The sequence below is a fragment of the Rhamphochromis longiceps genome, linkage group LG2 (assembly GCF_057381845.1).
Source record: "Rhamphochromis longiceps isolate RC_006_pf linkage group LG2, R_longiceps_female_GT1.1, whole genome shotgun sequence".
Taxonomy (NCBI): domain Eukaryota; kingdom Metazoa; phylum Chordata; class Actinopteri; order Cichliformes; family Cichlidae; genus Rhamphochromis; species Rhamphochromis longiceps.
In genome coordinates this window covers 31,135,491-31,162,845 of record NC_140558.1, presented here as the reverse complement: position 1 = coordinate 31,162,845, position 27,355 = coordinate 31,135,491, and the positions used below count along the sequence as shown (strand labels likewise).

Sequence of the window (27,355 nt, the reverse complement as noted above, 5' to 3'; positions counted from 1 at the left end):
TTAAAACAATTCTGACTATCTAAATTGCTTAGAAACATTCAGGAAACAGCCGTGTTTTGAAGCACCTGAGCTTCAAAACTGAGCTCAGGTTCACCCTGTTTCCACTGATCGTCTATCAGATGTTTCTACAGGGACTGGAGTCCATTTGTGCTAAATTCAGTGGATACGACATGATTTGAAAAGGCACACACCTGTCTATGTAAGTTCTCATAGCTGACAGTGTATGTCAAAGCACAAACCAAGCCATGACGTCCAAGACAGGATTGTATTGAGGCACCGATCTAGAGAAAGGTACAGAAATACCAATCTAAGCAATCAGGGTAGAAGGGTCTAAGTCAGGGAGGGACAAAGGAGAACCTTCCAGAAGGACAACCATTTCTGGAACACTCAGGCCTGTATGTATAAAGTATGTATAAAGAGTTGCTTAGTAATACACAAGTACACTTGAATTGCATTGCACTATTCTGAAAGTAGCATGTCCATACCTCTGTAAAAGAGGATACACATGCCGAGCTGGAACACGCCAGCTGTCCACAGCCAGGGGACATGACCGACAGAGAGCTCAGGGACCACACCTAGCAGGGGACAGGCTAATACAGACGCAGATAATAAATTCATCGCCAAACTCACTGACACGGCATCATTACACCCCTGGTTCTGCTCTGCTTTCAGCTCAGCTTTCTTCTTCGCACCTGTTCCAGGAAGTTCCACTTTACCGTGAGTGATCACAGACAGCAGACGTCCTGAACCAAAGTAAAGACACACCAGACAGACAAGGAAGTAGTTAGCAGCTGTGGCATACAGGCCAAAACCTACCGCTGTCAGACCTGCGATCTGATGGGCGGAAGCTAAGGAGATACCAACAGCTATGAGAAAGAGAACTGCTTTCTTTGCTACAACAGCAGCAATGCCTATGATGAGCAAGGCCAATATAAATGCTGCAAGGCCTGGAACAAAAGCGAATCTCAGCTGTGTGGGCTGTATGACCCTCTGCCCTCCCAGGATATACACCAGACCAGAGCCACACCACAGAGCAGAAACAGTGAGACACAGGGTGGAAAACAGGCGGCCGTGGGACAGACTGTGATGGATTCCTAAGAAAAAACAGGGCAGGGTCAGGAGAAACACTTACAGCTACATGACAACATGCAATAATAAAACTCAAACCTAAACAAACCTGAGTAAGCCAGAAGCGCTGCAGTGATGAGAAGCAGAATTCCCAGTGCAGTGTGGGGGACCAAGTCTTTTTCGGGAGTGCTGCCATAACCATTCACCAAAAGCAGGAGTGAACCTGTAGGATAAAATCACTGGCTTTATCTTTATTTCTCATCTTTACTGCTTTATTTATTTATTTTTTTACTTAAAAAAAAATCTGTTTATTTTTGGTTAAGTAAAATGTTTTTTTTTTCACATCTATTTTTTTAGTTTGTTTTTTAAAGTTAACCTTAAAAGGATCGTCATAAAATATTGTTTTATTATTATAAAACAATATTTTATGTTTATATAGCTTCAAAACTGAGCTCAGGTTCACCCTGTTTCCACTGATCGTCTATTAGATTTCTACGGGGGACTGGAGTCCATTTGTGCTAAATTCAGTGGATACGACATGATTTGAAAAGGCACACACCTGTCTATGTAAGTTCTCATAGCTGACAGTGTATGTCAAAGCACAAACAAAGCCATGACATCCGAGGAATTGTCTATAGACCTCCGAGACAGGATTGTAAGGATTGTATTGAGGCACCGACCTAGAGAAAGGTACAGAAATACCAATCTGAGGAATCAGGGTAGAAGGGTCTAAGTCAGGGAGGTAAGCAAGAACCCAGTGGTCACTCTGACAGCTCCTGCACTGCTCTGTGGACAAAGGGGAACCTTCCAGAAGGACAACCATTTCTGGAACACTCAGGCCTGTATGGTAAAGTGGCCAGATGAAGCCACTCCTCAGTAAAAAGCACATGACAACCCACGTAGACTTTGTCAAAGGGCACCATGAGAAACAAAGACTGAACTCTTTGGCCCAAAAGGCAAGCGTCATGTCTGGATGAAACCTGGCACCACTCATCACCTGGCCAATACCACCTCGACAGTGATGGTGGCAGCACCATGCTGTGGGGATGTTTCTGACATATTTAACCAAAAACACAATACTTCCTCCTTCCACAAATTTCACCAGCAGGGCACAACCTGCTGTCTCGTGATTGATAATCTATGCACTCTTAATGCAGTTTTATATGATGAGTGTCTTTTAGTGTCACAATATTACTGCTGCATCATAGCACTGAGGTTTTTTTTTTTTTGAGACTTTAGGGCCATCCACTCACTGTGTTTAAAAAGCCGTCCATCATCAAATAAATCCAGAGTGCCTGTTGATGCTCAGAAAAAGTGACCTGTATATTTCCTGGTTCCAGTATCAGGTAATAGGCTGTTTACATGGTGACAAAGTATGTATAAAGAGTTGCTTATTAATACACAAGTATCACTTGAATTGCATTGCACTATTCTAAAAGTATTTTAAAAAGAGATTTTATTTAGAATTTGCTTAGAAACAGGAGTGAGCTGTGTTTACCTCTAAACAAAAAACGGTTTCGTTTCTTCACGCTTCTTCTCATAAGACTATATTAGATGCATCATGACATTTTTTCCATTCCCAGGTTGACAATGAGTATTGTTTTGTTTCTTTCATGCAATGCATTCTTTTGTGTCAGTGATGTTTTTCAGCTACTGTCACCACGTTATGCTTATGAAAGACTGCTTGGCATTGAATATATAAATCATGAAGTTAATGTGAAACATTAGTATTGGGAAGGGAAATATTTGAACCAAAACTACAAAATCTTTGTAGTTTTTAGTGCCTAAATGTAACCAGGTAGATTTTGATGCCTTGACTTGATCAAGTTTGCGAACAGACAAACATTTCTCATGCAGAACACAGTCTGCTGTCTCCTGACTGATAACCTGGTGACTATGCACCCTTAATACCTTTTTAAAATATTTAAATATTTCTAATATTGTGTCCAGCTTTTAATTAAGGAGTAAAAACAGTGGTATACTTGGAACAGTTAACACGTTGATGTTTTCACTTCATTTAATTGACTGGATAAAATCAGCTTTTACAGACAGAAAACAATTTCACAAATGGTTGGATCCTCTTTTTTTTTGAATGTCTGAAATCCGTCCACCTACTCTAACTTGCCAGATGTTTGCTGATTATATATATTTATCTGTATACATTTGGATGCTAAAACAAAGAAGCTGCAGAATAACTTTAGGCACAATCGCAAAGTCACAATTTGTATTTAAAATACAAATCAAGTAAGCTGTGCCTTGAGTCAAAGCTTGTTTGGTAGATTTTAGACATATTAAGTGCAAGTTAACTACAGGTTAACTACAAGTTGTACCAAATTAAGATCTGAGGACTCTCTTTATACCTTTAAAGATAAGCTTAAACAGAAGAGCTACCTGTGCAGGCTTGCTTCTGTTTAGTTTCATCCATTCATGCCATTTTTATTTGTTGTATTTTATTTTATTTTGTAATTTACTTTGTGACTTTTAGTCTTCAAAACTGCAATGTAAATGAACTTTACATGTATCAAGCTTATTTTATTATCACAAACAAAAAATTTGGCTTGTGTGGCGTTCCATATATGTGATTCTGTGTTTGGTGACTCTCAAGGTTATTATAATTATTTAAAACTGTCCCCTGCTAAAGACTAAAATTAGCACTGAAACGAATAAAAACAAAAGTATAACTATACATTTTCAAACAATAAAAACTAAACTGAAACAAGCAAACTGCTCTGGAAACTGATAGTAAACCAACTTGAAAACAAAAAGCTAAAACGAAATAAAAATTCAAGCTGATTAGAAGTTCAAAACTCTAATAATTCTGATGGCTTCAACTTACCGAATTTCCCAGAGGAACACACCCGAGGGATTAATAAAGTTTTATCTTATCTTATCTTTATCTTATCTTAAATTCTCCCTTGGAAAAAACATTTGGTGACTGTTAAACGTTATGTAGTTATAAGTTATGTACGTTGCAGATGTAATAAATGCAAACAAACGTAACATTGCATTTGCAGGGGAATTGTGAAATGCATGGAATTTATATAAAAATCCACAGTATTCAGATTAGCCCTGTTAAGGACATACAGACATGCATACATGGCATATACACCATTATAGTAAGATTAGATATTTGTTACTCATTTCATTACTTATTGTTATGCTTTTTGTTATTTTTAATGATGCACATTAAAAATAGAATATTGATGAAATCTCATGACACAATCAGCTACTTTCATTATGAGCAAAAACCTACATGTCATTTTGAACATTATGACCTTTCAAAGAATAAAAGAAAACACAACTTTTTTCAAATAGTATTTTATGATCAGGGACATATGCATTTAGAATCAATCAAATGCAGTTTTATATTTCAACATGAAAAGTTAAAAGGTGCATTATTGTAATTTTGTAATTTTCAGACAAAAGGGAAACATAATAAATAACACTTTATTAAGTACATTACAAATCACCCAGTTAGTTCCACAATGTGATTTCCCTCATTTAATAACAGCTTTACACATCAGGTTTATTAGAAATGGCAGCATATTTTAAGCAAATGCATAGAAACTACGATCCATTCCCGAGGACTGGATTTTCTTCAAGTGAAGGCGGGGAGGGTGTTGAGTTTTCAGACTCTCTTCCCGAATCTTCGGTGCTTCCCACTTCTGAAATGTCTCTTTCTGTAAGTGGTAGCTCCATATCATACTGAAAGGCAGGATTGGTCTGCCCTTGTCTGTGCCGCCTCTGAACCTCCTCAAAGATTTGAAGAACCTTGAAAGCAGACAGAAATAGCAGGTTTCAAAGTAAACAACCACCAAATTACTACAACAGAGAGAATGACTGTGTCATCTTTATATTACCTTTGATTTTGGAATGAGACCGACTCTAAAGAAACCAATTTGTCCAGTTTCAATCTTGGTGCAGTCAACCACAGTAGATGCAATGTTCTCTGGGGAGGGTCCATCACATAACACTCCATCCACCTAAGAAACAAAACCACATCCAGTTCAGTAAAAACAAAATAAAACTGAAAAAAATTAGGAATCAGCAGCTTGTTTAGTCTTCATTAACTAAATTATCATGATTACCTTGTTTCCCAGTTTGGCATACACTTGATTGTGGTGAGTTGTATCAGCTTCACCTGTGGGGTTGGCTGATGTTACTGCAATGGGCCCCACCTATAGGAATAAGTATTAGAAGTTTATATTCACTGATTTTGGTTCATTTTTGGACATGCAATGATCAATATTGATGTCCCTTACCAAACCAATGAGATGTGTGGCTACAGAACAGTCGGGGTTTCTGATAGCAATGCTTTGTGGAGTCCCAATGTGTTTGGCAGCATCTCCCAAACCAAAGATTTCCATCCACGGGCCTGTGTGAGAAAGCAAGAAACAAAAAATGATGATAATAAGAAAAATCCCACCAGCACACAGACACACTCACGCACAGTCTTACACTCACCTCTTGGTATAACCATGCTAATGGAAGATGGCCACGCAGCCTCCATGAAGTCCAGAAGCAGAGGGCTCAGCAGGTGTCGCACCGGCTCCAGCTGCTTGACAGAGGAGATCCACATGGACATGGGACGGTCCTCTGCCTGCTTCTTCACCCTGAAGCCAAACAAAATAGCGAGATTTAACAGGAATTAGACAGCTATAAATACACTTAGGGACAAGTGAAATACATGAAATAGGAAACTCACTTGTAAGCTTTGATTACAGCATCAGGTCTGTTGCAAGCAGCCACCAGCACATAGACGGTGTCAGTAGGCATTCCACATATGCCGCCATTTTTCATGATTTCTGCATGAAGAAAGAAGAGGGGGTGATAGTAAAATGAAACCCACGTCCAGCATACTAACATCTGCTTATTTGAGAACTCAGCATCAATGTATTCTATGTCTTACCTGCAATCTGTAGGACAGATGTGGCTTTACGGGCTGGTAAATGTGGACAGACAGCTGCCCCTCCCCCTGCTCCAGTCAGCTTGATAATAGGGTTTCCTAAGGGGATCTGAGGAGACTTGAAGGTGCTGTTGAAAATGTGTGCCAAGAAAAAATAAAAACTGACAAGGCCAAAGATGATTGTGACTCCTATGTCATAGCCATAAGGCAGCGAGCCCATGGCGTCCAGCAGGAAGCTGATGAGTATGAGATGGAAGGTAAATGCGTAGACAAACCATGCGACGTTCATAAACAACGCTGCAGCTGTTACTAAAATGTTGAACACAAGGAAGGTAATGATCCCAACAGCAATGTTAAGACCTCTGGTCTCACCATACAGGCCGCCATATCGTGTCAGCCCCCACACCGTCCACATCACCCCATAGAGAATAAAGACTGTGCTCTCAAAGGTTTTACCACGAGCAAAGGCTACTGCGCCGCACAGCAGCTCCAGTGCTCCGCCAGCCATGACCACCCAGGGTAGAATCAGCACAAAGAGAGGATTTTGGCTACCTACTGTGGCTGTGATTGCGAAAGTAGCCAGCACATTGGATGCGTGGCCTAACACCTCTGCATCTGCATATTTAGAGTAGCCCAGGTAAGGTGTGTGCAATTCTTTGTCATGTGCCCTGAGAGTAACGCTCTGCATCCTGCCAACTAAAGCCTTGAAACAGCTCTGCCCTGTGGGAATCTTGGTACTAGAGGCCATGTTAAAGGTGGTAATCAAAAGCATGCAAGCAGAAGCCACAAATATAGCTGCCTGGACACCTTGAGTGCCTGCTTGGAAAAAGCCTTGAGGCTGGGCTGCAAGAGCAATAGAATAGGCGACAAAGAATAGCTGGTAGAAGCCCTCCAGCAGGTCCTTCTGAGTACTGAACAGAGCCAGTATGAAGAAAAGAACTGAGAAGACAACAGGAAAGGGAACAGGTGAGTAAGGCCGAATGGAATAAAATGACAGCAGGGCACTGTAACCCTCTGCAAACGCAAAGAGGGAAGTGAAGCCATAAAAAGTGGCAGCAAGCATGTCCATACCTCTGTAAAAGAGGATACACATGCCGAGCTGGAACACGCCAGCTGTCCACAGCCAGGGGACATGACCGACAGAGAGCTCAGGGACCACACCTAGCAGGGGGCAGGCTAATACAGACGCAGATAATAAATTCATCGCCAAACTCACTGACACGGCATCATTACACCCCTGGTTCTGCTCTGCTTTCAGCTCAGCTTTCTTCTTCGCACCTGTTCCAGGAAGTTCCACTTTACCGTGAGTGATCACAGACAGCAGACGTCCAGAACCAAAGTAAAGACACACCAGACAGACAAGGAAGTAGTTAGCAGCTGTGGCATACAGGCCAAAACCTACCGCTGTCAGACCTGCGATCTGATGGGCGGAAGCTAAGGAGATACCAACAGCTATGAGAAAGAGAACTGCTTTCTTTGCTACAACAGCAGCAATGCCTATGATGAGCAAGGCCAAGATAAATGCCGCAAGGCCTGGGACAAATGCGAATCTCAGCTGTGTGGGCTGTATGACCCTTTGCCCTCCCAGGATATACACCAGACCAGAGCCACACCACAGAGCAGAAACAGTGAGACACAGGGTGGAAAACAGGCGGCCGTGGGACAGACTGTGACGGATTCCTAAGAAAAAACAGGGCAGGGTCAGGAGAAACACTTACAGCTACATGACAACATGCAATAATAAAACTCAAACCTAAACAAACCTGAGTAAGCCAGAAGCGCTGCAGTGATGAGAAGCAGAATTCCCAGTGCAGTGTGGGGGACCAAGTCTTTTTCGGGAGTGCTGCCATAACCATTCACCAAAAGCAGGAGTGAACCTGTAGGATAAAATCACTGGCTTTATCTTTATTTCTCATCTTTACCGCTTTATTTTATTTATTTTTTTTTGCTTAAAAAAAAATCTGTTTATTTTTGGTTAACAAAAATGTGTTTTTTTTTTTCACATCTATTTTTAGTTTGTTTTTTAAAGTTAACTTAACAACCTTAAAAGGATCGTCATGAAATATTATTTTATTATTATTTATATTATTCTTTAATTATTAAATCATAATTAATAATGAATTCGTTTTTTATCATTATGAACTCTTATTTATTTACAGCAGACTGGATAGTTTAAAAAATAATGCTAAAAGTGATTTTCAGCTTTTCTAAGTGTGTGTAGTTGTTATTTCATCTAATATTTTTACTTACTTTGGTAAATAGGCTGTATTCAACAAGATTCTCAAAGAGGTTACATAGAATATAAAGACATAACATCTTTGCAAGTATCCTTGTGACTGAATTATTGTACCCACCTACTCTGTCTTCTGCACTATACTAACACTACTCCTTTTTCAGCCGTTCTTTCTGGCTTAAAATGTCTTGATATCGTTCACGACAGGCGGCTGTTCGAGGTCACTTACAGCAGTTTAAATAAATCACTTTATTAAAATGTCTTTTCACCTCATGTTAATGTGACAATATGAGTTATGATTAATATGAGCGCGCATTTCGCTATGATAGTCTACATGAAAAAAACAAAACAAACACAAAGCTGGTAACACTTCGGAAAGCAAATCACAAGCTTACCACCGCCGATGCTCAGGATGCCGACGGATATGTGCAGAGAGCCGCTTAGAGCCATGGCTGTAGTGTCTCCCTCTGTCGACATGAGGCTGTTTTATACACGTGGGCGTAACATCAGCAGACACTTGAGAGGACGAACCGTGTCTCACCGGGAAATAACACGGGCAGCGTCCATGGAATATCCAACAGGCATCTGTTGTGTGTCTAAAATGAATCACTTAGGTTACATTGCATAAAAATGTAAACATGTCATTATTTGGAAGTTTGCGCATGTAAAATACACAGATAAATACATAAGTTAACCTGAATCATCGAAAAGAGTATTATTAATAAATTAATAATTATTAACCATTCCCCCGCTGCAAAAAATCCAAATCAGGATAAGACAGATATTCCTATCACAACTCACACACTTCTTCCATTCCCGGTGGCTTTAATATGCCACTTTTTTCAAAAGTTAGGCCAAAGAAGTTAACTTTAATGTCAATGCGGTAGTTTCGTGGCTTATCTTAACGTTTTCTTTTCATAGCTCAACATTTTATTACAACTTTATAACAACGCGGAATGACTCGGCGTTTTCCTCGTTGTCGGTAACGCGGATGATGTCAGTCTGTCGGGTTACAGAGTTATTGGGGGAGGAGACAGCGGGAGGGATTATAAAGAGTCTGCTTCTGAGTTCAGTCATCACACCTCTATTGGAAAACTCGACTCCGCACAGCTGAAGAACTAGCCGACCGAGAGCCGTTCAAGGTGAGAAAATCTTTGCTTGTACTGCCTAAGTTACGTTTTAGAGACAAACATTGATGAATGAAGGATAATTCCAAGTGATAGATTTCGTTTTGTCAGCCATTTGCTTTCAGTTTTCTTTTCAGACAACAAAGGCATTAATTCATTCATTCATTCATGACATGCAAAAAAGAAAAACTGTGTACAGACGAAACTAGCCTTTGATACAACTTCATTATTCATCAGATTAAACACCCGATTCTGTAACTCCAGTTTACTGGTGTCACAAGTGTTTACTGGCAGCAGCAGCAGCACACCTGGGACTTATGTCTCACCTGCTCATGTAAATATTTTATGTTAAGGCAGAACAGGTGGCACAGAAGCAGTAATTAGCCAACTAACTGGTTATTATATCAGACTGGGAAAGAAATAGTCCATAGTCCATGCTGACTGGTGTTCAGTTAAAGGAAGATTGTTTTGTGTGTGTTTTTATAGGAATCATGGCCAAGCGTGTTGCAGTCATTCTGTCAGGTTGTGGAGTGTATGACGGCACAGAGGTCCACGAGGCCTCTGCCGTCCTTGTCCACCTGAGTCGTGCAGGAGCAAAAGTAAGGACGAGAAAAGGCTTGTTACACATTCATCTGTGTGCTTATCTGAACCCTGTCACATTTGGAAGTATTTGAACTCCTACAACATCCCTCAGTCTTGCAGAGGCTAACCTCTTATTTCATGTGTATGCAGGTGCAGATGTTTGCTCCAAATGCAGATCAGATGCATGTTGTAAACCACTGCGAGGGGAAACCCACAGAAGAGAAGAGAAACATCCTGCAGGAAAGCGCCCGTATCGCCAGGGGTGAGGTGACTGATCTGGCAGAGCTAGATGTCTCAGCACTTGATGCTGCCATCATCCCAGGTGAGACACCACAGAATAAAACACACAAGCTGTTTCTTTCTGTTGTGCTAGTTGCACTTTTGTGATGTTCTCTTGTACCCATTTAGGGGGCTTCGGTGTGGCTAAGAACCTGAGTGACTGGGCAGTGAAGAATAAGGACTGTGCCATCCAGCCAAATGTAGAGAAGGTCATCAAGGCCTTCCACAAAGCTGGAAAGCCGCTGGGTATGTGCTGCATCGCGCCCATCCTGGCTGCAAAAATCCTGCCGGGCTGCGAGCTCACCGTGGGGCAGGACAAAGAGTGTGACAAGTGGGTGAAGTATTTTATTATCAGATGTTAATGTGGGTGCAAAACTACATCAGTCAGCCGCTCTGACAGTCCCTTTTCTTCCTGTCATCAGGTGGCCATATGCTCAGACAGCAGGCGCCCTGAAGGATTTGGGCTGCAAACACGTGAACAAAGATGTGGAAGAAGTTCATGTTGATGCCAAAAACAAGCTGGTGACCACCTCTGCCTTCATGTGCAACGCTCCCATTCACAAAGTCTATGATGGAATAGGTGTCATGGTTAAAGAAACGCTGAAACTGGCTTAACAAGAGTTTAATCACATTATTGATCCATGAGGTGCTTTCTTCTTTCCTTTTTTCTATCAAGCTTATCAAGCTCTCTTACCTATTTCCTACTTTTGTTTTGACCTGATGTGAAACTTTGAATGCAATAAAATTTCAATAAAAGATTATCTAACAAAGACAACACAATTCAGTTGTTTTTCCTTATTTATACGTCATTCAATAATGTCCTGACATACACATAATACAATAATCCATAATGTTCAAACCTATTGTGTTAGAAACTGTCTGGTTTATTACACCAAGGGGTTTACTGGATGAAAACATTGGAGATTTGCATTTGTAGGCAAAAGTCTGTCCGTACCTTTAAGCAAAATAACAGATAAGTAACTATTTTCGTGGCCAGCTAAACCTTTTTTGTTATTTTGTTGGAATTATTCACGCACTTTTTCTGTGTTGTTTCAATTGGCTTGTTTGCTCGAGGTTCCCCATACAACCTTTTTCATACGACTACACATGGAGTAAGACATATGTATACCTACCAAAATCCTTGCATTGTTTAATGATGATTTAGTTAATGGAAAGGAGCCCTCTGTCACCAGTAACATTTTAACAGTATTGTCTCACTGCCTGTCAAATATCCGGTTCAACTGTTGTCGCTGGGAAACACTGGGGAACTGAAATGGGGTGTAATGGGTTGAATGCTGGCGGGTGTGTAGACTGCCACCTGCCATCTGTCCTAGAGTGAGTTAGACTGCTTTACACACTTGTCTATTTGCTTCTGGGTCTGGCAAACTAACTGGACTTTTATCATTTATTGTTCATTCAATCCATTTTCCTAATCTCTCATTATACTTTGCATCTCCAAGAGCTGGAGCTCATGTGAGCAGATATGTGACAAAAGACAGTTTGCACCCTGGACAGGTTGCCGGGGAAACTTCATGTGTCAACATGGTTATTTAAACTGCCCTGACTTCCTCATGCAGAACCACAGTTCCTCTCTTGATATCCTATCGTATGCTTTCTCTAGATCTATAAAGACTTCTCATTCTCTAAGATTGCATAAAACAGTCTGGTTAAAACGCAATTACCTCCACAGGTATCATCTGGACCAGCCACCTTTCCACTCTTTATCCTCTTCATAGCTGCTAGAATTCCTCATTATCAGTCCTCTGCACTTCCTGATTCACTGTCTTCCACTTGTCCTCCTCTCTTTATCATTTACTTCATTCGTGAGCTGCTCAGAGCACTCCTCTGATCTTCTCAACACACTCTCTTCATCTGCAATGAGGTTTTACCTGTAACTGGTAACTGTGTGTTGTTGTCACTGCAGTGTCAAATATTCTGACAGATCTCCAAAAATATCTCAGAACGACTTGTGTGGAACATTTAGGAAAACAATTAAACACTTCCTTACAATATTTACAATATTAGCATCAGTTCTTGTCATTTTAAGAAGAGGATATTTCATGCAAGAATGTTGATAAAGGCAAAGTTAGCGGTCTACACTGTCATCGTGATCTCTCAGGGTGATCTCATTTAGTAGCCAACGGTCTGCGCCCAGCATGAGCTGCTTTCTGAGTTTACCAGAGAGACACGGGGTCTTGTCTGTCACTGAAAGCTGTGTGGCAAATTAGCGAGATGATGCGTTGGCAAAAATGGGCTCATGGGAATTAAAAGTTCTTTGGGTGCTCTAACAGTGCCCCAATGAATAAACGAGGATGCAGTCGGTTCATTTCGAGTTACCTACCAAGAACGGCACAAATTAGCGGCTCAGAAACGAGCACTGAGCGAGGGAGGGAAAGGATGAGATTGATGTAAACTAAAATAATACAGTGTAAGCCCGTGATTCTATCAGGCAGATGAACGAGAGGAGGATGGAGAAGAGTCAACGTGTCGTCTGTTAGAAACTTCTTGGGACTGTGAGACTGAGGGCTAGTGCAGAATTTATCCAAATGTATCCTTCATTACAAATTATTTCACCTTGTATACCTGAAATCTGTGTTTAACAGTGACTTGCATTTTGTAAGAGCAGCAAATTATTATTTGCTGTTAGATCTCAACCCCTCCCTGTGTTAATAAAGATTACTGTGCCACCTGCGTAAATGCGCGCATTGTTCGTTTTTTCGGTGAGGTTGCAGGTACTTATTAAACTCGGACACACTAACAAAGTCACATTCATTTAAGTGCTTTAGAAATGTTAGTATGGTGTTAGTGTGTGGCTCTGGTAGAAATGAAACCACGAAAATCGAGAAAAGACGCACAAACACGTTGTAATTGTGCACCGATTTCCGAGCGGACATGCAACTCGAAAAACTGCAAATGTTTAGTTTTGTTCAGTTGTGCTCGGCAGTAGTAAAACAGTATCAATACTGAGAAAGGGACTCAACTCTAAACACTCTGTGAAGAGTTACAGGACAGAGTCAAGGTTTTAGCACTGCGCTCACAGCTTCGAGCCATCCACCCATCACGTTACCCACTTTTTATTGGAAACATGTCCTCATATATATATATATATTTGTTTGTTTCACACATGGTACAGCAGTAATGCATTCCCATACATAACCTTCCTTTCAATTAAAGTAACACTGTTTCCATGCATGAAAAGGAGCAGGAAGAAGAATAAATTCTTATTGATACCTGCCCCCTATCTGTGATAATACAAGTAGGCAACCAAAATTACACTATGACAATTTTCTGCACATTACAAAACAAAACAAAGCAAACAGAACAATATACTCAACAATGAGCAATACCACTAAATATCAAACTAAAAGGATCATTTTTCTACAATTAAATTCTATTCTTTTCAACTTCTTCATATTGGTTTATCATTTTATTCTTATAGCAGATTTTAAATTGAGAAACATTTATACAACACTTAAGATGATCAGTGAGAGAATTCCAGTTTCTTATGCCTATGACTGTTGGACACATTTGCCTTTGTGTGGTTCGAGCAAACCGGTGCTTAAAATAAAACTTCCTTCTGCCGTCCCCATTTTCTGAACACAATACAAATAAACTTTGTAACTTAAGAGGTAGTGTTTTATATATATATATATATATATATATATATATATATATATATATATATATATATATATAAATTTGGACCACATTAGGGAAAAAATTGAAATTGAAAATTGAAAAATTGAAAAATGTAGTGATCACGTTGTGCAGATGAGTCAGAGAAATAACTCGATCTGCTGGTTTATTGTGTCATTGTGTTGTATTGTGTCACAACATACCCTCCCTTTACTGCAAGAGGGTGTAGTGTAACCATCGGTATCCTTGCGCGGGTACTTCCAGCTCTGCCCGAAGCTTCGTAAAACAGCTTCAACAGGGAAGTCAACACAATTACAGTCTAACTTCGATACGAGGAAGGGTCAGGAGCTGACGGTAAATACTGGTCAGGTCAACGGTTACACTGTTACACAGATTTCACGGGTTTGTAACAAAACTATTCTGGATGAATCCTGCGCTGGACCTGCGTCAGATATTTCTCTAACTCTGACATTAACTCTGTGAAAAGCGCTACAAAACAGAATTCACCAAGAAGAGAGAGACAGTGTCAGACTTAGAGAGAGCTGAGTTCCACCCCACAAGAACGAATAAAAAAGAAAGATTCATGCAGGGAGGAGTGAGGTGTATTGTACGAAGATGGTCAGATAGACCACTTTATGCACAGTTGTAGTTAATAATGTGAACTACTGTAGTGAAATAATGTTTGAAACAAATTAAAACTCAAACATACCGTACCTGCTCACAAACAACACTGCACTTCTGCAGATTACATAAGAACTGGACTGAGCATCAACCACTACAGGTGCAGTGATGAGTCCAAATTTGAAGTTTTGGATAAAGCTGTCAGTAATGTGTACAGAGGAGGTTATGAAAGAGGTACAACAGTGAGAGTCTACAGCCATCTGTAAAACACGGTGGAGGCTCTGTCATGGTTTGGGTTGCATTTCAGCCAGTAGTGCTGGAGATCTTGCAAAACACTGATTCATTTTTCAGTATGAAAATGATCCCAAATACACAGCTGTAAAAGGGTACCCGGAAAAGCCCTATGCAACACTATCATCAGCCATGGATTGGCCTCCCCAGAGTCCAGACCTCAACAAGCAGTGTGGGATTATAATGACAGAGAATGGAACAAAAAGGCAGCCGACATTCAGAGAAGAGCTTTGAGTGTCCTTCAAGAAATCTAGATAGCTATTCCTGAAAACTACTTAAAGAATTTACAAGAAATCTGCCTACAAGAGTTCAGGCTGTTTTGAAGAATAAAGGTGATCACACCAAATATTTAGTTTCAAGCTTGTTAGAATATAAAATATAATTCCATTTGTATTACCTATTAGCCATTTTGCTAGGAAAATATACAGAACCGAGGGTTGGCTCAAGCATTTTGCACAGTACTGTTTATAATAACAGCTGTATGAGCATCTCTGTTTATGATGAGAATTGAACAGGAAAATGCAAAAATTTAAGAGTCAATAAGTTTAATTTCACAAAGTAGACTTCACTCTGCTTTGTGCATTAAATAAGAATGTAACAGCGCTTTGTGTAAAAAAAAAAGAAAGAAAAGTTTTTACTGTTGAACTCGGTCTAAATTTATAACAAATCTGTTACACCAAGCAAACATCCTGAATTGGCTTTTGGCATATTGTAGATTTTTCGTCATTAATATGATATAAAGATTTTAGTTGGAAAGCAAAATCGCCGTGAGTCTCTTTTGTTTGTATGCAATTTGTCATTTATTTCAAATTTTACAAACCAGTTTATGGCACAAAACAGTTTCCACACATTCAATTATTTAATTAATTCATGATATAGAGTTAAAGGAATTTAAACACAGCAAGTTATGTCAAAAAATGACAGAAATGTGATAAATATATCAATAATCTGAAATTTGATTTGATTATAAAACTTAAACATTTGCTTTAACAACACATTATATTTCTGTAACATATATTAACTCCTGGTCTTGCAAATTGGACTGTAGTCACATGAATACTTATATTCATGTGCTTTTGTTGGAGAAATGATTGAATGCGTCTGTCCCGCTGACCAACTTTGTTGCATGAAACTTCCTTGGACGATCAGGATCCTAAGAAACAGAAGTAAAATAAGTAAGTAAAACAGTAAAACAGAAAAATACAAGAGGAAACTCTGATTCTTTCAAAACAGGGAAAAACGTCGGCCTTACCTCTGTGGGGTAAGCACAGGTGGGAACGTAACGGATCACAAACCCACAGCGTCTCTTTTGTGATGTGTTGGCATCACTTGCATGCACAAGGAGTCCATCATGAATCTATATGTTAAAGAAACAAAAGGTCATTCATTCAACATACAATGTCTTTATCCTCATTTACAGCCTTTTAAGTTAAGAATAAAACCGAACTCACAGACATCTGTCCAGCTAACAGAGGGCATAACACAGCTTCCTCCACCTGCACCAGCTCCTCTGGGATCTCCTGGTTCACTGACAGCATGTTCCCAGGGCGGAGGGCTTGGCGATGGGGCAACATGCCTGAGCAGTGGCTGCCTACAGGAGGCAAAGCTCAACACTGTGAGTAAGACTGCTGATTTTAGAAAGCACATTTTATAGCAAGTTGTATAAAAGAAAAACAAAACACTAAAGCAGATGAAATACCTGGGATAACCCGCAGGGCACCGTTTTCTTTTAGTGAGTCATCCAAAGCAAGCCACACAGAAAGAACAGGGCCGCCAGTGATACCCCAGTACCTGAACAAACAATTAGAGTTAGGCATAGGAAAGCAAAACAAACACGTGTTTGCTTCTTTGTCTGTTGAGTAAAATTTACCTCATGTCCTGATGCCAGGCCACGTATGGAAGTTCATCTTTTTCAGCGTGCCCATTGCTTTGGGCAATTGTTTCCTCCTTGGCTGGTTTGACCGATGCTGGGTATTTGCAGATGAAGCGGGAATCCAGCAGGATCACATCTGGGCCCAAGACGGCTGTGATCACTTGCAGGATGTGAGGGTGCTTGGTCAGGTTCATCACCCATGGATACTGGAGGTGAGCATTGTGAAGGCTGTACTGCGTGTACTCAGTACCTGGATATATGTATAAACATAACACAGCTTTCCTTAGAAAAAACAGGGCAAAATTTAGTCTACTAGTTTTAATTACTTTTATGCATATTCGTACTTTTAGAAGATAAATTCAACTCATTAATGATCTGTTGCTACTTTTTCCTCAACTGTCTTTTCTGCACTAGCATTGTCTTGTTACCCATCTCTCTTCATCGCTGTGTGCTACTTACCAAATTCCATCTCCAACTTAGAAAAGGCATCTCTTGCTTCCCTCAGCTCTGTCTCATTCAGCACAGGCAGTGCCGAGAGGAAGCCCTGCTGGTTGTAGCTCTCTCGCAGTTTCTCTGTGGATGCAGTCATCTCTGCAGGACTTGTCTCACAGACGATGGCTAAGGCTTTTTCAGAATTTATAATGTAGAAGCTGTTTGTTGAGGTGGTATTTAAGGGGTAGAGAAGATATAGAAAAGTTGGTAAGGCAAAACAGTTCCTGTTTTCCTTCGTGTTTTCAGCGACATAAAAATAAAAAAGTCCTGCCCACTTGCCATGATGGGTGAAAATAAACCATATAAACAATGTTTGTTCTGTGGACTAAAGCAAATTAAGAAAACACCCTACAGAGATGCAAAACTGACTTATTTTTCTGGAGTGGCAAAACCACAGTAAAAAACAAGTAAAATAAGAAATGTATAACTTGGTGAAATGTGGAGAATATACCACAGGGAATACAGCTGTTATTATTAACCATAACTGCTGGAGTAAATGTGTTAATAGCATCACACCTGTGCACTGTTCAGTCTTCAGTTGGTGTCTCTCCAAGTCTGGATCCTGGATGCTCTCCAATGCTTCTGCTGCACAGATTTATATAGTGTACAACCCACCTTCCAAGGACCTCCTCTCTGTGTCATCGTAAAACGTCTTTGATTTGAAATTGTGCCACACAATGATTGTCACATTCCATCCTTTTGAGGTCAATGAATACCAGAGCAGTGAACGATTTTACCATCAGGAAAAAGAAATTGTATCTTAAAGGTGTGACATGTTGTGAAACAAAAACCTTTCAAGCAACATGAATTCATTGACTAAATGCCCTCGCTCATCACAACCTTTTGTTCAACACGTTCTTTTCCTTGTCAGGAATTTACAGAATGAGGAACCGATGAGAAAAAGACATACTTCATATTGTGCATAATGATGGTGTGAAGATGTTTTATTTTTCTCTGTCCTTTCCTATTATATCAGTGGTGCTGTGTAAAAGTTTTGAACCAAGCCTCTTCCGTCCTTAAACAATAGGTAAAAATCCATGAAAGACTTGAGACAAGATTTCAAGAATACATCTGGTGCTTCAGTTAAACCATCTGCTCTTCACTGAAGCCTCATCAGAAATGGTCTCTGTGAAGGGTGGCTGTCAAGAAGCTATTCATAATGAAGGGAAAGAGGGAGAAAAGGGTAAGATATCCCGAATTATATAAGAACTGGACTGACAGCTATGCCCATATGTAAACTTCTGAGCACATCTGTGGGCAGCAGGTCAAGATAGACGTAAAACAGTGAGTTTCTACAGCAATCTGTAACACACGGTGAAGGCTCCGTCATGGTTTGGGGCTGCATTTCAGCCACTGGTGTTTGGGCTCTTGTCCAGATTGATGTCAGTACCTCTTTTGATCCACCGTAAAACACCATCTGGAAAGCACCTGGTTGCGAACGGCTTAATTATTCACCATGGCAAAAAATCCCAAACACAGTGCCAATGCAATAAAAGCATAACCTTGTAACCATAACCATAACTTGTGTCATTATATTTCAATGATAAAAGCTGATAAAAAGACCAAACTAGAGTCAAGGTCTTGTGGGAAAATTAATAACAATATATTTTATTCATAAACTGGAAAACAGGGATAAATGAGCAGCGTAGAAGCAACCCATCAGTTTGAGGATGCAGATCGGTTTCAGTGTGACAAAGAGCAGCTTCCACAGTGACTTCCTTCTATCACTTTGGTGCTGACAAGCAATTGTCCTTTTAAATATATCTGTGAAAATCAATTAATCAGTGACCAAATAAACGTAACGACCCTTTAATACAAAGACAGGCAACCTTTCACAGTCTGTTACAAAAACCTAGAAGTATGCAGTGGAAAATCTTGTTTAGGAAAACCCCTCCAGTCACTCTTTCTGGTTTCAGTGACGACAAAGACCACTTAGCAGTAAAAACTTGCAGCAGCCCTAACTGCTTCCTTCAGACTGCAAAGATATTAATCTCTGAGGAAAAAAACCCACTCAACCTTCCTTGTACAACTTTCTGAAATTGCAAATAGGTTTGATGGTTCAGTGCAATGCGTCCACTGAAGAACCACATAAACGGCACAGCTGTGTTGGTATTCTGAATCAATGCGAATACATGTATTAAAATTGATCATCAAATCATGCTTTATTTTATAATGTTTACTAATTGGCTAATAACTGCTTTGTATATTAGCCAATTAGTATCTATGAACATTACACAGATAGCTTAATAAAGCCACAACTGTCATTTATGAATCCATATGAGAATAAATAATTTGTAATGCATATATAAGCATTATTATGATGACTAGTATGACGCTAAACCTTATGTTAATAACATAACATAACACCTTGTCTGTGTTTGTGAGATGTCAGGAATGATCATTGATCAGTAAAAGCATGAATGTACTACAAAACCACCAACACCATGGTATATGCAATATATGCCATTTAAACAATCTTTAATTACACAAACTAATAAAAATATAATTGTTAGTGATATTAATTATCTGTATCTTTAATTAAACATTATAGATATTAAATGACCTTTTACAAAAAAGGGTTACACAAAAGTGTTGCAATGAAGTGAAAGATTCAAAAGGCAACTTAAATATGTTAATCCTAATAAAAGCATATTTACACTTTATCGGAAACATGAAACGATGCAAGTGTGATGAACTACACTCGTAAATCATGCCTGATTTTGACTAAACTATCTATACAGGCACATCTTCAATCAATATCAGTCCCGCATTGCTAAATTATTAAGTTATAAGTTAAGTTATGTGGGTAAGTGATCGAGTTAGCACAGCTGAAAACTGTCATGTTAAGTAACAACGTCATTATAGTTTCAAAATATTCCTTAAAAATAAAAGAAAGAACCTTCTTCTGAAACTTGTCTGGTTATGTTTGTTCTAAGTGATGATGTCATATGTACAGCAGTGTGTAGCTACTTCCTTTCACAAACCAGCACATTCGTGCACAAACAGTGAAGCTGTCAGCTGAGGATCTGTGAGGTGTTTGTTTAGCTCAAACTACAGTTTTTGGTTCACTCATCTTCTCGCTCAGTTCTGGTCTCCTACTTCTCTTTCTGTTCTTTTTGTTTCAGTTTCTCTTCGTCTGTGAAGGGAATATTTCATAAGGTTGTTCTTTTTACACTATAAGGAAACTTCAAACTTGCAGCAGTGAGAGTTATGTACACACTGGCAAATGTTTGTGCTGAAGTGCTTAAAAAATTACATGAAGAGTTTTACTTTGTCTAATGATGCTTTTCCAGACGAGACTTAGTACTCAAGATCCTTTGCGAGCTGCTGACACATTTAGTGAGTCTGATGTTACCAGGCACTCATTTTCTGTAAACATGGCTCACTTTCCCTCTAAGTGTCACACTGACTCTTTGTCCCTGTTTGGGTGCTTTGGGCAGAGTGGGTGGTGCTGTTTCCTTTTCTCTCCATTTTGTGGTCTCTTGTCGCCCCCTAGCAGCTGCTGCTCATTATTACAGCGGTGGATGAGCACAGGGTTTTTGTTTTCAGACGTCTTCTGTAACAGCAGCCTCTGCAGCATCTGTTTGTCCGACCGCTCCCGTCTGAAGTCATCCTCATATATCTTAAGCTGATGAGAAAAACACACGAGATTCCAGTGACAAACACATCTTTAAGACATTCAGGTCGAAGCTGAAAGGGGTTTAATCCGTATATTGTTTTATTTGGAGCAGCTGTGGATTAATCATATATGCCTACTACAATATGTTTAAACATATTACATAAATAAAAATATGGCATTAAAGTCTCTAGTTTGACACTATAAGCCAAAAGAAATAACCAGTCACTGCATGAATTTTCTGTTTGTTCACATTTATTTTGCAAGGTTTGCATCAAGATCAGACAGCAGGCAGGTTTCATAATCTTTGCTTAAGGGATTTAAGTATGAATGTGGGTGTGTTCGCCTGTGTGAGTGTGTACTCTTGTGCATAGACAAAAACACTACCTGTTCTTGCAGTAGTGCCACCTGTTGGCGCATCTCCTCTCTCTTCTTCCTCAGCCTTCGGTTCTCCTGCAGCGTGTGCTTGTGGTCGTTGTGCTCTGTCTGATATTCTGCCTCATATATCTCAGTCTGCTGACACAAGACAAAAACACGGCAGCGAGCCATCGTTAAAGCCGTATTTTGCAATCTGCGGACGCTTATTATTATGAATGTCTGCGCGGCACAGAGCCACCACTTGGTGGTGCCGTTCACCGCTTCATTGAAGTCTCTTTCAGCATTAAGCAAATCTTTCCCTGGCAACAGTGAGTCGACATCAATTCTGCTCTCCTCTCATTAGAAACAGACACATTTCTGGAAGCTGTGCAGAAGAGAGCAGCCCACCTGACATCTCAGTGCCTCCAGCTGCTCTTTTAAATCATGCACTTCTTGCTTGGAGTTTTCCAGCACTCCCAGTGGGGAACTGCTGGCCTGGCCTTTTCGCTGATACTCAGCCTCTGGGCTGGTAGAAGCTGGGAAAAAGGAGGGTGAAGGGTTTTGCGCAGAGCCGCAAGACAGGTCAGGATGACTTCCGGGGCCCAGAGCTGGACCTCGCATCACAGTAGTAAAGCTTCCCTTTGATGGAAAAAAAAAAGACAAAGAGATGAGCAACACTGTGATCATACAACTGAAAAAAAGAAAAGAAAATGCACAATGCGATCAGGTACAGGTGAGACCCTCTGACAGGAGCAATACCGGTTTGGCAGGTGTGAAGTCTCTCCCTGGGTGGTGCAACCTGCTCTCCAGCAGCCTGATATATTCTTGCAGCTCTTGGTTCTTCTTTAGCTCCTGCATCAATGCTTGCTCATAGTACTCCTTTGCACTCTGCAATCCCAAATATAGCAATAAATATCACACATGCAAACCACATCTATTATCGATGGCTATTTAAAACAGCTGCAAGATAACTGTTTAGGAATCCCCTCGTCTACGACACCCACTTCTCAGTATATAAGCAAATGCCCGGAATAAGTTGTGCGGTGGTGGTGTGTTAGCGCTTGCATTTACCTGCTGATGTTCAACTTTGAGGAGCAGTCTGTTGTTTAGCTGTTTGATTGCGCTGTTCTCCAGCTCCAAAGCCTCCAGCCTGTGCTGTAGACGCAGCGTGGCACTGCGGTACACCTGGTCCCAGTCCTCGTTCAGCTTCATCAGCTGTGACACATCATCATGACCATCATCATCACACAACAGTCATTACTGCCAAGGCCTCCACTGCAGTAATCAATAGCTTCGTTCATTTAATCTTTACTGCCGTCACTCTGTCTGTCGTCACAACAATGCTGGCATCACAAACTGAAGCCGGGCACTTCATTCTTACTCTAAATGCATTAGTTACCCCCCCCCTCGGTTTCCTTTTTTTTATTAAGAAGCAACTAATTAAAATCAGGAAGCTCTGGTTGTATAATAGTGAAAAATTGAACTCAAATGATGGTTCTTCACAGCTTTGCAGCAATTTTCACACAACACCCACAGTTCTCCTCTGGTTTTCAGAGAGAACTAAATGTAATTGCCAACATCAGCAATAAAATGCGGGCCAGTGGAGAATATGTGCCGGTTTTAATGCGATGCTGTACCTCCTTGTTGACTCTGCGGAGCTCAGTGTTCTTGTTGAGCAGCAGCAGCTTTTCCTGGTCAGTCGAGGTGACTGTCAGACTCTCTGTGATCAGAGTCACCTGCTCCTCTGTGGACAGCAGCCTGTCAGCCACGGGACTCTCCTCCTGCACCCTGCACACCGACACACAGATGCTGTTTACACATGCATACATACCAGAGGAGGATATGGAGTTTGCCTTAAATAAAATCACGATCAAGAACATCAGAAAAGGATTTCCATTAATAAGCCAGCACATGTACACTTAAAAAAAAGTCAAGGTACTTTTGAACGCCCACTCCCGTAGAGTGCACTTACAGGGAATCGAATAGGAGCCATTATGCACACCCACGCACACGCACACACACACACACACACACACACACACACACACACACACACAAATGCATAGTCACATTATGTACTCAAAATACTCAGGCACACACACACAGAGCGATGTTCTTCTCAGTGTCTCTCCTGGCATATCAAAGTTTGTTTACTATCCGATGTATCTGCGCATTGATAGCCCATGGAAACAACGTGGGTGATGATCCCTGGAAAATGCACTTTTCTATTGAACTGCACGCAGGAACGAAAAATATTTGCAAGGTCTAATTAGTCAAACTAGCTTCCTTTCTACCAGCTCTGATAGGAGCTCTACTTAAAAAGAAACAGCTAAGCAGTCAAAAGGGGGAGAAGAAGCCCGAGGGTGGGGAGGTGGGGTATCTGCTCACAGAGGAACACACAAAACAGTGAACGCAGGCCACAGGGCTTCTTAACACAAAAATACTGCCGCAACCTCACAGAGCTAAGTACTACAAAGAATAACAATTTGCGATCATACCTCATTCCCCTCAAGGCTAAACTCCTCCGCAAACACATGCTTTCATCCACTTATGTTCAGTGTCCTGCTATGTGAAAATCTGTGTTACACAATTTCAGAAAGCAGCAAGGCAATAGCCACAAATAGGAACATGGAAGTCTAAACATGAGCAAAATGGCACAATGGGTTAACTTTTGAAGCTATTACTATTATTACTATTGCTACAAAGACTCTTTTTATATATAAATGTGATGTAATCTGTTAAAATAAATAAATCTAACCATACATCCATTTTCTTCCATTATCCATTTCAGGGTTGCTGAAGCTAGTGCTGTGCAATACTGCACACATGGTATCAATCTGATACCAAGTAAATACAGGGCCAGTGTTGCTGATACAGTACTGATACCTGTGAAGACGGCGTATGCAGGAGAGAGCAGTGTAGTTCTCTTCTCGTGTCTAGTCTGTTCCTTGGTTTCGTCTCTGCCTTGTCATCAGTGCCTCTTGTTTTCGTCTGTCTCCGAGTTTTGTTATCCTTTATCTCCCTGGTCATGTCCCCGTGTTTGTCTGATTTCCCTCTGCTTTCATGTTTATTCATCTGTGGTCCAGTACTATGTGAAATTCATGTGTCTCGGTCTTGATCGAGTGTGCTGTTTCCTGTTTTACTTTGGTAGCCTCCTGCCTGTGTACTGTCTCCCTTTGTTCTTTGCCGTGTTCTCCCTCATGATGTATGAGTTTACATCCATGCGTACATCCCTACAGTAGTTTAGTTAGTCGTTGTTTTTTAAGTGTTGAGTAAAGCTGTGATTTTTACTTTACTTTTGTCTTCCTAGTTCTGCATTTGGGTGACAGAAACTGGGATTTCTGGAGATTTTGGTGATCTGGAATGCAAATGTACCTTTCTCTAAAGCACTTTGGGTTGGCTTCTCTTGTTTAAAGCTGTAAATCTGCTATAGGCCATAAATAACATGTGTTATGTTTGTGGTATATTTCTTTTAATTTCCAAAAAATGATTATCTGGTTCGATCTGCCCACCTCTAGCTGAAGCCTATCTCAGCTGTCAGAGGTTGAGAGGGCGTAGTCAGGGCTGATAGAGATAGGACAGTGGGAATCCCCCCAAACCTGGCTACCAGGAAGTCAAAGTACATGTAAAAAGGCCCCAGCTACCAGATTCAAACCCTACTTGGACCTACTACTAACCTTTATTTAAATAGATAACTTTGCTGTCAGGTAAATCAGCTTCTCTAATGGGACTATACATTCTGTGTCCTCTCGTGATTATAGGAACAGTATTAAGGGAAGTTTTTTTTTTTTTATTATTTTCATTCTATGTCCAGTGTTACTAATTTTGGGCACCAGCAACATTTTAGTTTAGCTTAGCAACGACAAAACAAACCTCAAAAGTTCCTCCAAATACACCAGTGCCCTGTATAACCTCTCTTAGTAACCAAAGTTCATTTAAAAACTATGCTTTTCTAAGAACTGCTGAAAGCTCTGGATAACAAAATAAATGTTGTTAACAACACTCAGAACAGTGACTTTTCCCTTGTTCTCTGAAAAGGTGATATTTTCAAAAAACATTGAGGAAATTCTGCAAAAGTTCCTTTGGTACATTTAAAATGCTCAAAGCCTGTTCTGAGATTTGAAACGGTTATTATACAAAAAGCAAGTGTATCCATGGTTAAAACTGCTTGTCTAATTTTACACTGTGCCATCTGTCATATTTCTGGGCTCAACGAGAGCACAAAGGGCTTTAGCACAGACTGTTTATGGTCACTAATAGGGAAATCAGCTACAATGAACCCTCTGCTCTGCAGTTTGGGAGGTGCAGCATGAGGGCAGAAGCTGTAAAGAAACACAATGAAATGAAACAGAGCCTAACTTTAGTGGCCACTGCGGCATTAAATACAAATGCACCCATGTCAAAAACCCTGTCTTGGCAAGCTAACACTGTGTATTCAGCCATCCCACTGAAGCAACTATGCTCCATGTCTCCCTGATACAGAGCTTTTTCTCTTCCAGCTTTGACAGTCGATACACACTCCGTGACCCAGTTTCACTAAGTTTTCAATCATATGCCATCTCGGAAGGACACCAAAATGCTACTGCCTTCTGCGGCAATATGGTAATTTACTGTCATGGCATATAATAAAGAGGTAGACAGAAAAAAATCTTTCCTTCTTGCTGGTAACCCTGACAAATATCACTCTACTTGTGCGTGGGGTGGCCACAGTTAAAGCCCCACAGGAGGAGGCGGACGAGGCTGATTTTAAGACTCATCATATGGGTAAATACTGTGATAAAGTGTACCCACCCCCCATTGAGAAGAAAGAATATTAGTCACACGCATATGTTTTATATGTACCATGAAATAAGTGTAAGAAACATAAAAGACACTTAAATGATACTTTTTTAAAGTTTGATTTCTTGACATTAAGCAAGAAATGACATTTTGGTGGTATTTCTATTTAAACCAAGTCTTGCGAAACAGTGAACTGAAGCCTACGTTTTTTTGGTGATCTCATGGGAAACTCCGCAGTTACTCTTTATTCCTCCTCTCGCTGAGGGGAACTTCCTCGTAAAACTACACAAATATCTTTAAAAACATGTCACTTAAAAGGTTTTTAACTACAATGGGACTTTGAGTCTTTTTAAAGCATTTCTAAAATTTATTGTATACCTCGGGGTCTGAAACTATGTACTTTTTTTAGGTGGACAGAAACTCAGCACCCCTTGGACACTATAGGTAGCCATCTATGCAATCCTGCCTACATAAATCTTACCATGAGTGGATTTGAGGCTGTGATTGATAAGATAAGATAAGATAACCTTTATTAGTCCCACATGTGGGAAATTTGTTGATTATGATTTACCGCATATTTTCCTGTTTTTGTTTCTATTTCATACGTAGAAATACACACACACGCACTCACACACACTTACACACTCACCATAACTCTTCTTCAGCTGATTTGGGTTCCTGTTGGCTCTGAGGAAGGCTGCTGTCACTTTTAGGTGAAGCATCTTTCTGTCCTCCTGTTGGTTCTCCTTCTGCTGCTGAAGATGATAACGAGGAGGAAGATGACAAAGACAGCAGATCTCCATCCATTATAAATCGAATATGTAAATCGTCATGAAGTCCTCAAACTAGTTGTTCTTCATACAGCCTCCCCGGCGCGTGTGGTGGAAAGTAAATACTGTCGTCTAGTATTGATACGTAGTGAAAAGAGGAAGTAGCCGAGACCATGAGCCACATGATGCAACGAATAGGAAGTGACAAGCTGTTCCAGCTCTTTGCTGAGGAGGGTCTGTCCCACCGTACTTTAGCTGTTGAAAGTATTGTAACCCCCCACATGTGACCACACATTATTCAAATGTTTTCTCAGTTGGCCTTTTTGGTTTAGATCATTTGGAGAATTTGGGAAACTCCAGTTAGTGTCGATTGTGTGAGTCTGTGCATGTGGGTCAGTGTTGGGGACTGCGTGCCCGTTAGCTGAGCTGTTTCTGAATAAGCAATTCAGAAAAGAGCTAATAGGTGAGGAGCTGAATAGATATGCATAATTTATGCATGATTATGTATTGTAGGACATGTAATTGATAATAATGGTAATGCATACATTTATTCATAACGCATAATGACAGAGTCAGGCTGATTGCATTCACCAGTCTGCTCATTACTGGGACTGAGGGAAATTGGCTGCAACAGGTTAATTAGTAAATCACAAGTTCATCCAAGGGACAATCAAGTAAATGAAAGGATTTTTGTTAATTATGTTCCTCTTAGTCAGGCTAAGCTG

General features: G+C 40.4%; 4 protein-coding genes across 5 annotated transcripts; 1 reads left to right on the top strand and 3 right to left on the bottom strand.

The window, feature by feature from the left end:
• Nucleotides 1–4,185: 4,185 nt before the first annotated feature.
• LOC146677476 (uncharacterized) lies at nucleotides 4,186–9,108 on the bottom strand. The gene is made up of 9 exons (XM_085422755.1): nucleotides 8,603–9,108; nucleotides 7,738–7,851; nucleotides 5,978–7,654; nucleotides 5,774–5,873; nucleotides 5,533–5,681; nucleotides 5,331–5,443; nucleotides 5,157–5,246; nucleotides 4,929–5,051; nucleotides 4,186–4,839 (listed from the first exon to the last, which is right to left on the bottom strand). The coding sequence occupies exons 1-9, from the start codon at nucleotides 8,682–8,684 to the stop codon at nucleotides 4,636–4,638; spliced, it is 2,652 nt and encodes an 883-aa protein (XP_085278881.1). The 5' UTR covers nucleotides 8,685–9,108; the 3' UTR covers nucleotides 4,186–4,635.
• Nucleotides 9,109–9,237: 129 nt separating this feature from the next.
• Nucleotides 9,238–10,968, top strand: LOC146677475 (putative glutamine amidotransferase-like class 1 domain-containing protein 3B, mitochondrial). 2 transcript variants are annotated; one of them, XM_085382085.1, is made up of 5 exons: nucleotides 9,238–9,349; nucleotides 9,821–9,933; nucleotides 10,067–10,238; nucleotides 10,325–10,526; nucleotides 10,618–10,968. In XM_085382085.1, exons 2-5 carry the CDS (start codon nucleotides 9,826–9,828, stop codon nucleotides 10,808–10,810), a joined length of 675 nt encoding a protein of 224 aa, XP_085238211.1. In that variant the 5' UTR covers nucleotides 9,238–9,349; nucleotides 9,821–9,825; the 3' UTR covers nucleotides 10,811–10,968. The 2 variants fall into 2 exon arrangements, with proteins under 2 accessions (XP_085238211.1, XP_085238220.1); XM_085382094.1 differs by lacking the exon at nucleotides 9,238–9,349 and adding an exon at nucleotides 9,580–9,668.
• Nucleotides 10,969–15,544: 4,576 nt separating this feature from the next.
• Nucleotides 15,545–17,678, bottom strand: LOC146677474 (uncharacterized). Its single transcript, XM_085382075.1, has 7 exons — nucleotides 17,625–17,678; nucleotides 17,076–17,266; nucleotides 16,614–16,866; nucleotides 16,443–16,534; nucleotides 16,195–16,334; nucleotides 15,996–16,100; nucleotides 15,545–15,896 (listed from the first exon to the last, which is right to left on the bottom strand). Exons 2-7 carry the CDS (start codon nucleotides 17,203–17,205, stop codon nucleotides 15,810–15,812), a joined length of 807 nt encoding a protein of 268 aa, XP_085238201.1. The 5' UTR covers nucleotides 17,206–17,266; nucleotides 17,625–17,678; the 3' UTR covers nucleotides 15,545–15,809.
• A 1,055-nt stretch (nucleotides 17,679–18,733) lies between these two features.
• On the bottom strand, nucleotides 18,734–26,755 carry LOC146677473 (uncharacterized). Its single transcript, XM_085422742.1, has 7 exons — nucleotides 26,510–26,755; nucleotides 22,719–22,869; nucleotides 22,153–22,296; nucleotides 21,841–21,969; nucleotides 21,490–21,720; nucleotides 21,112–21,237; nucleotides 18,734–20,736 (listed from the first exon to the last, which is right to left on the bottom strand). Exons 1-7 carry the CDS (start codon nucleotides 26,665–26,667, stop codon nucleotides 20,509–20,511), a joined length of 1,167 nt encoding a protein of 388 aa, XP_085278868.1. The 5' UTR covers nucleotides 26,668–26,755; the 3' UTR covers nucleotides 18,734–20,508.
• Between the last annotated feature and the right edge of the window lie 600 nt (nucleotides 26,756–27,355).

Bases quoted from the DNA above. Each gene is read 5' to 3' on its own strand.
- LOC146677475 (XM_085382085.1), top strand. From the start codon at position 9,826: ATGGCCAAGCGTGTTGCAGTCATTCTGTCAGGTTGTGGAGTGTATGAC. The intron at 9,934-10,066 runs GTAAGGACGAGA...ATGTGTATGCAG, and splicing joins TGAGTCGTGCAGGAGCAAAA to GTGCAGATGTTTGCTCCAAA. The intron at 10,239-10,324 runs GTGAGACACCAC...GTACCCATTTAG, and splicing joins TGATGCTGCCATCATCCCAG to GGGGCTTCGGTGTGGCTAAG.
- LOC146677474 (XM_085382075.1), bottom strand. From the start codon at position 17,205: ATGACTGCATCCACAGAGAAACTGCGAGAGAGCTACAACCAGCAGGGC. The intron at 16,867-17,075 runs GTAAGTAGCACA...ACATATATCCAG, and splicing joins TAAGTTGGAGATGGAATTTG to GTACTGAGTACACGCAGTAC. The intron at 16,535-16,613 runs GTAAATTTTACT...TTGTTTGTTCAG, and splicing joins GCCTGGCATCAGGACATGAG to GTACTGGGGTATCACTGGCG.
- LOC146677476 (XM_085422755.1), bottom strand. From the start codon at position 8,684: ATGTCGACAGAGGGAGACACTACAGCCATGGCTCTAAGCGGCTCTCTG. The intron at 7,655-7,737 runs GTTTGTTTAGGT...GTTTTTTCTTAG, and splicing joins AGCGCTTCTGGCTTACTCAG to GAATCCGTCACAGTCTGTCC. The intron at 5,247-5,330 runs GTAAGGGACATC...TTATTCCTATAG, and splicing joins CCACACATCTCATTGGTTTG to GTGGGGCCCATTGCAGTAAC.
- LOC146677473 (XM_085422742.1), bottom strand. From the start codon at position 26,667: ATGGATGGAGATCTGCTGTCTTTGTCATCTTCCTCCTCGTTATCATCT. The intron at 22,870-26,509 runs GTGAGTGTGTAA...GTCGGTGTGCAG, and splicing joins TCAGCTGAAGAAGAGTTATG to GGTGCAGGAGGAGAGTCCCG. The intron at 21,970-22,152 runs GTAAATGCAAGC...TTGGGATTGCAG, and splicing joins TCAAAGTTGAACATCAGCAG to AGTGCAAAGGAGTACTATGA.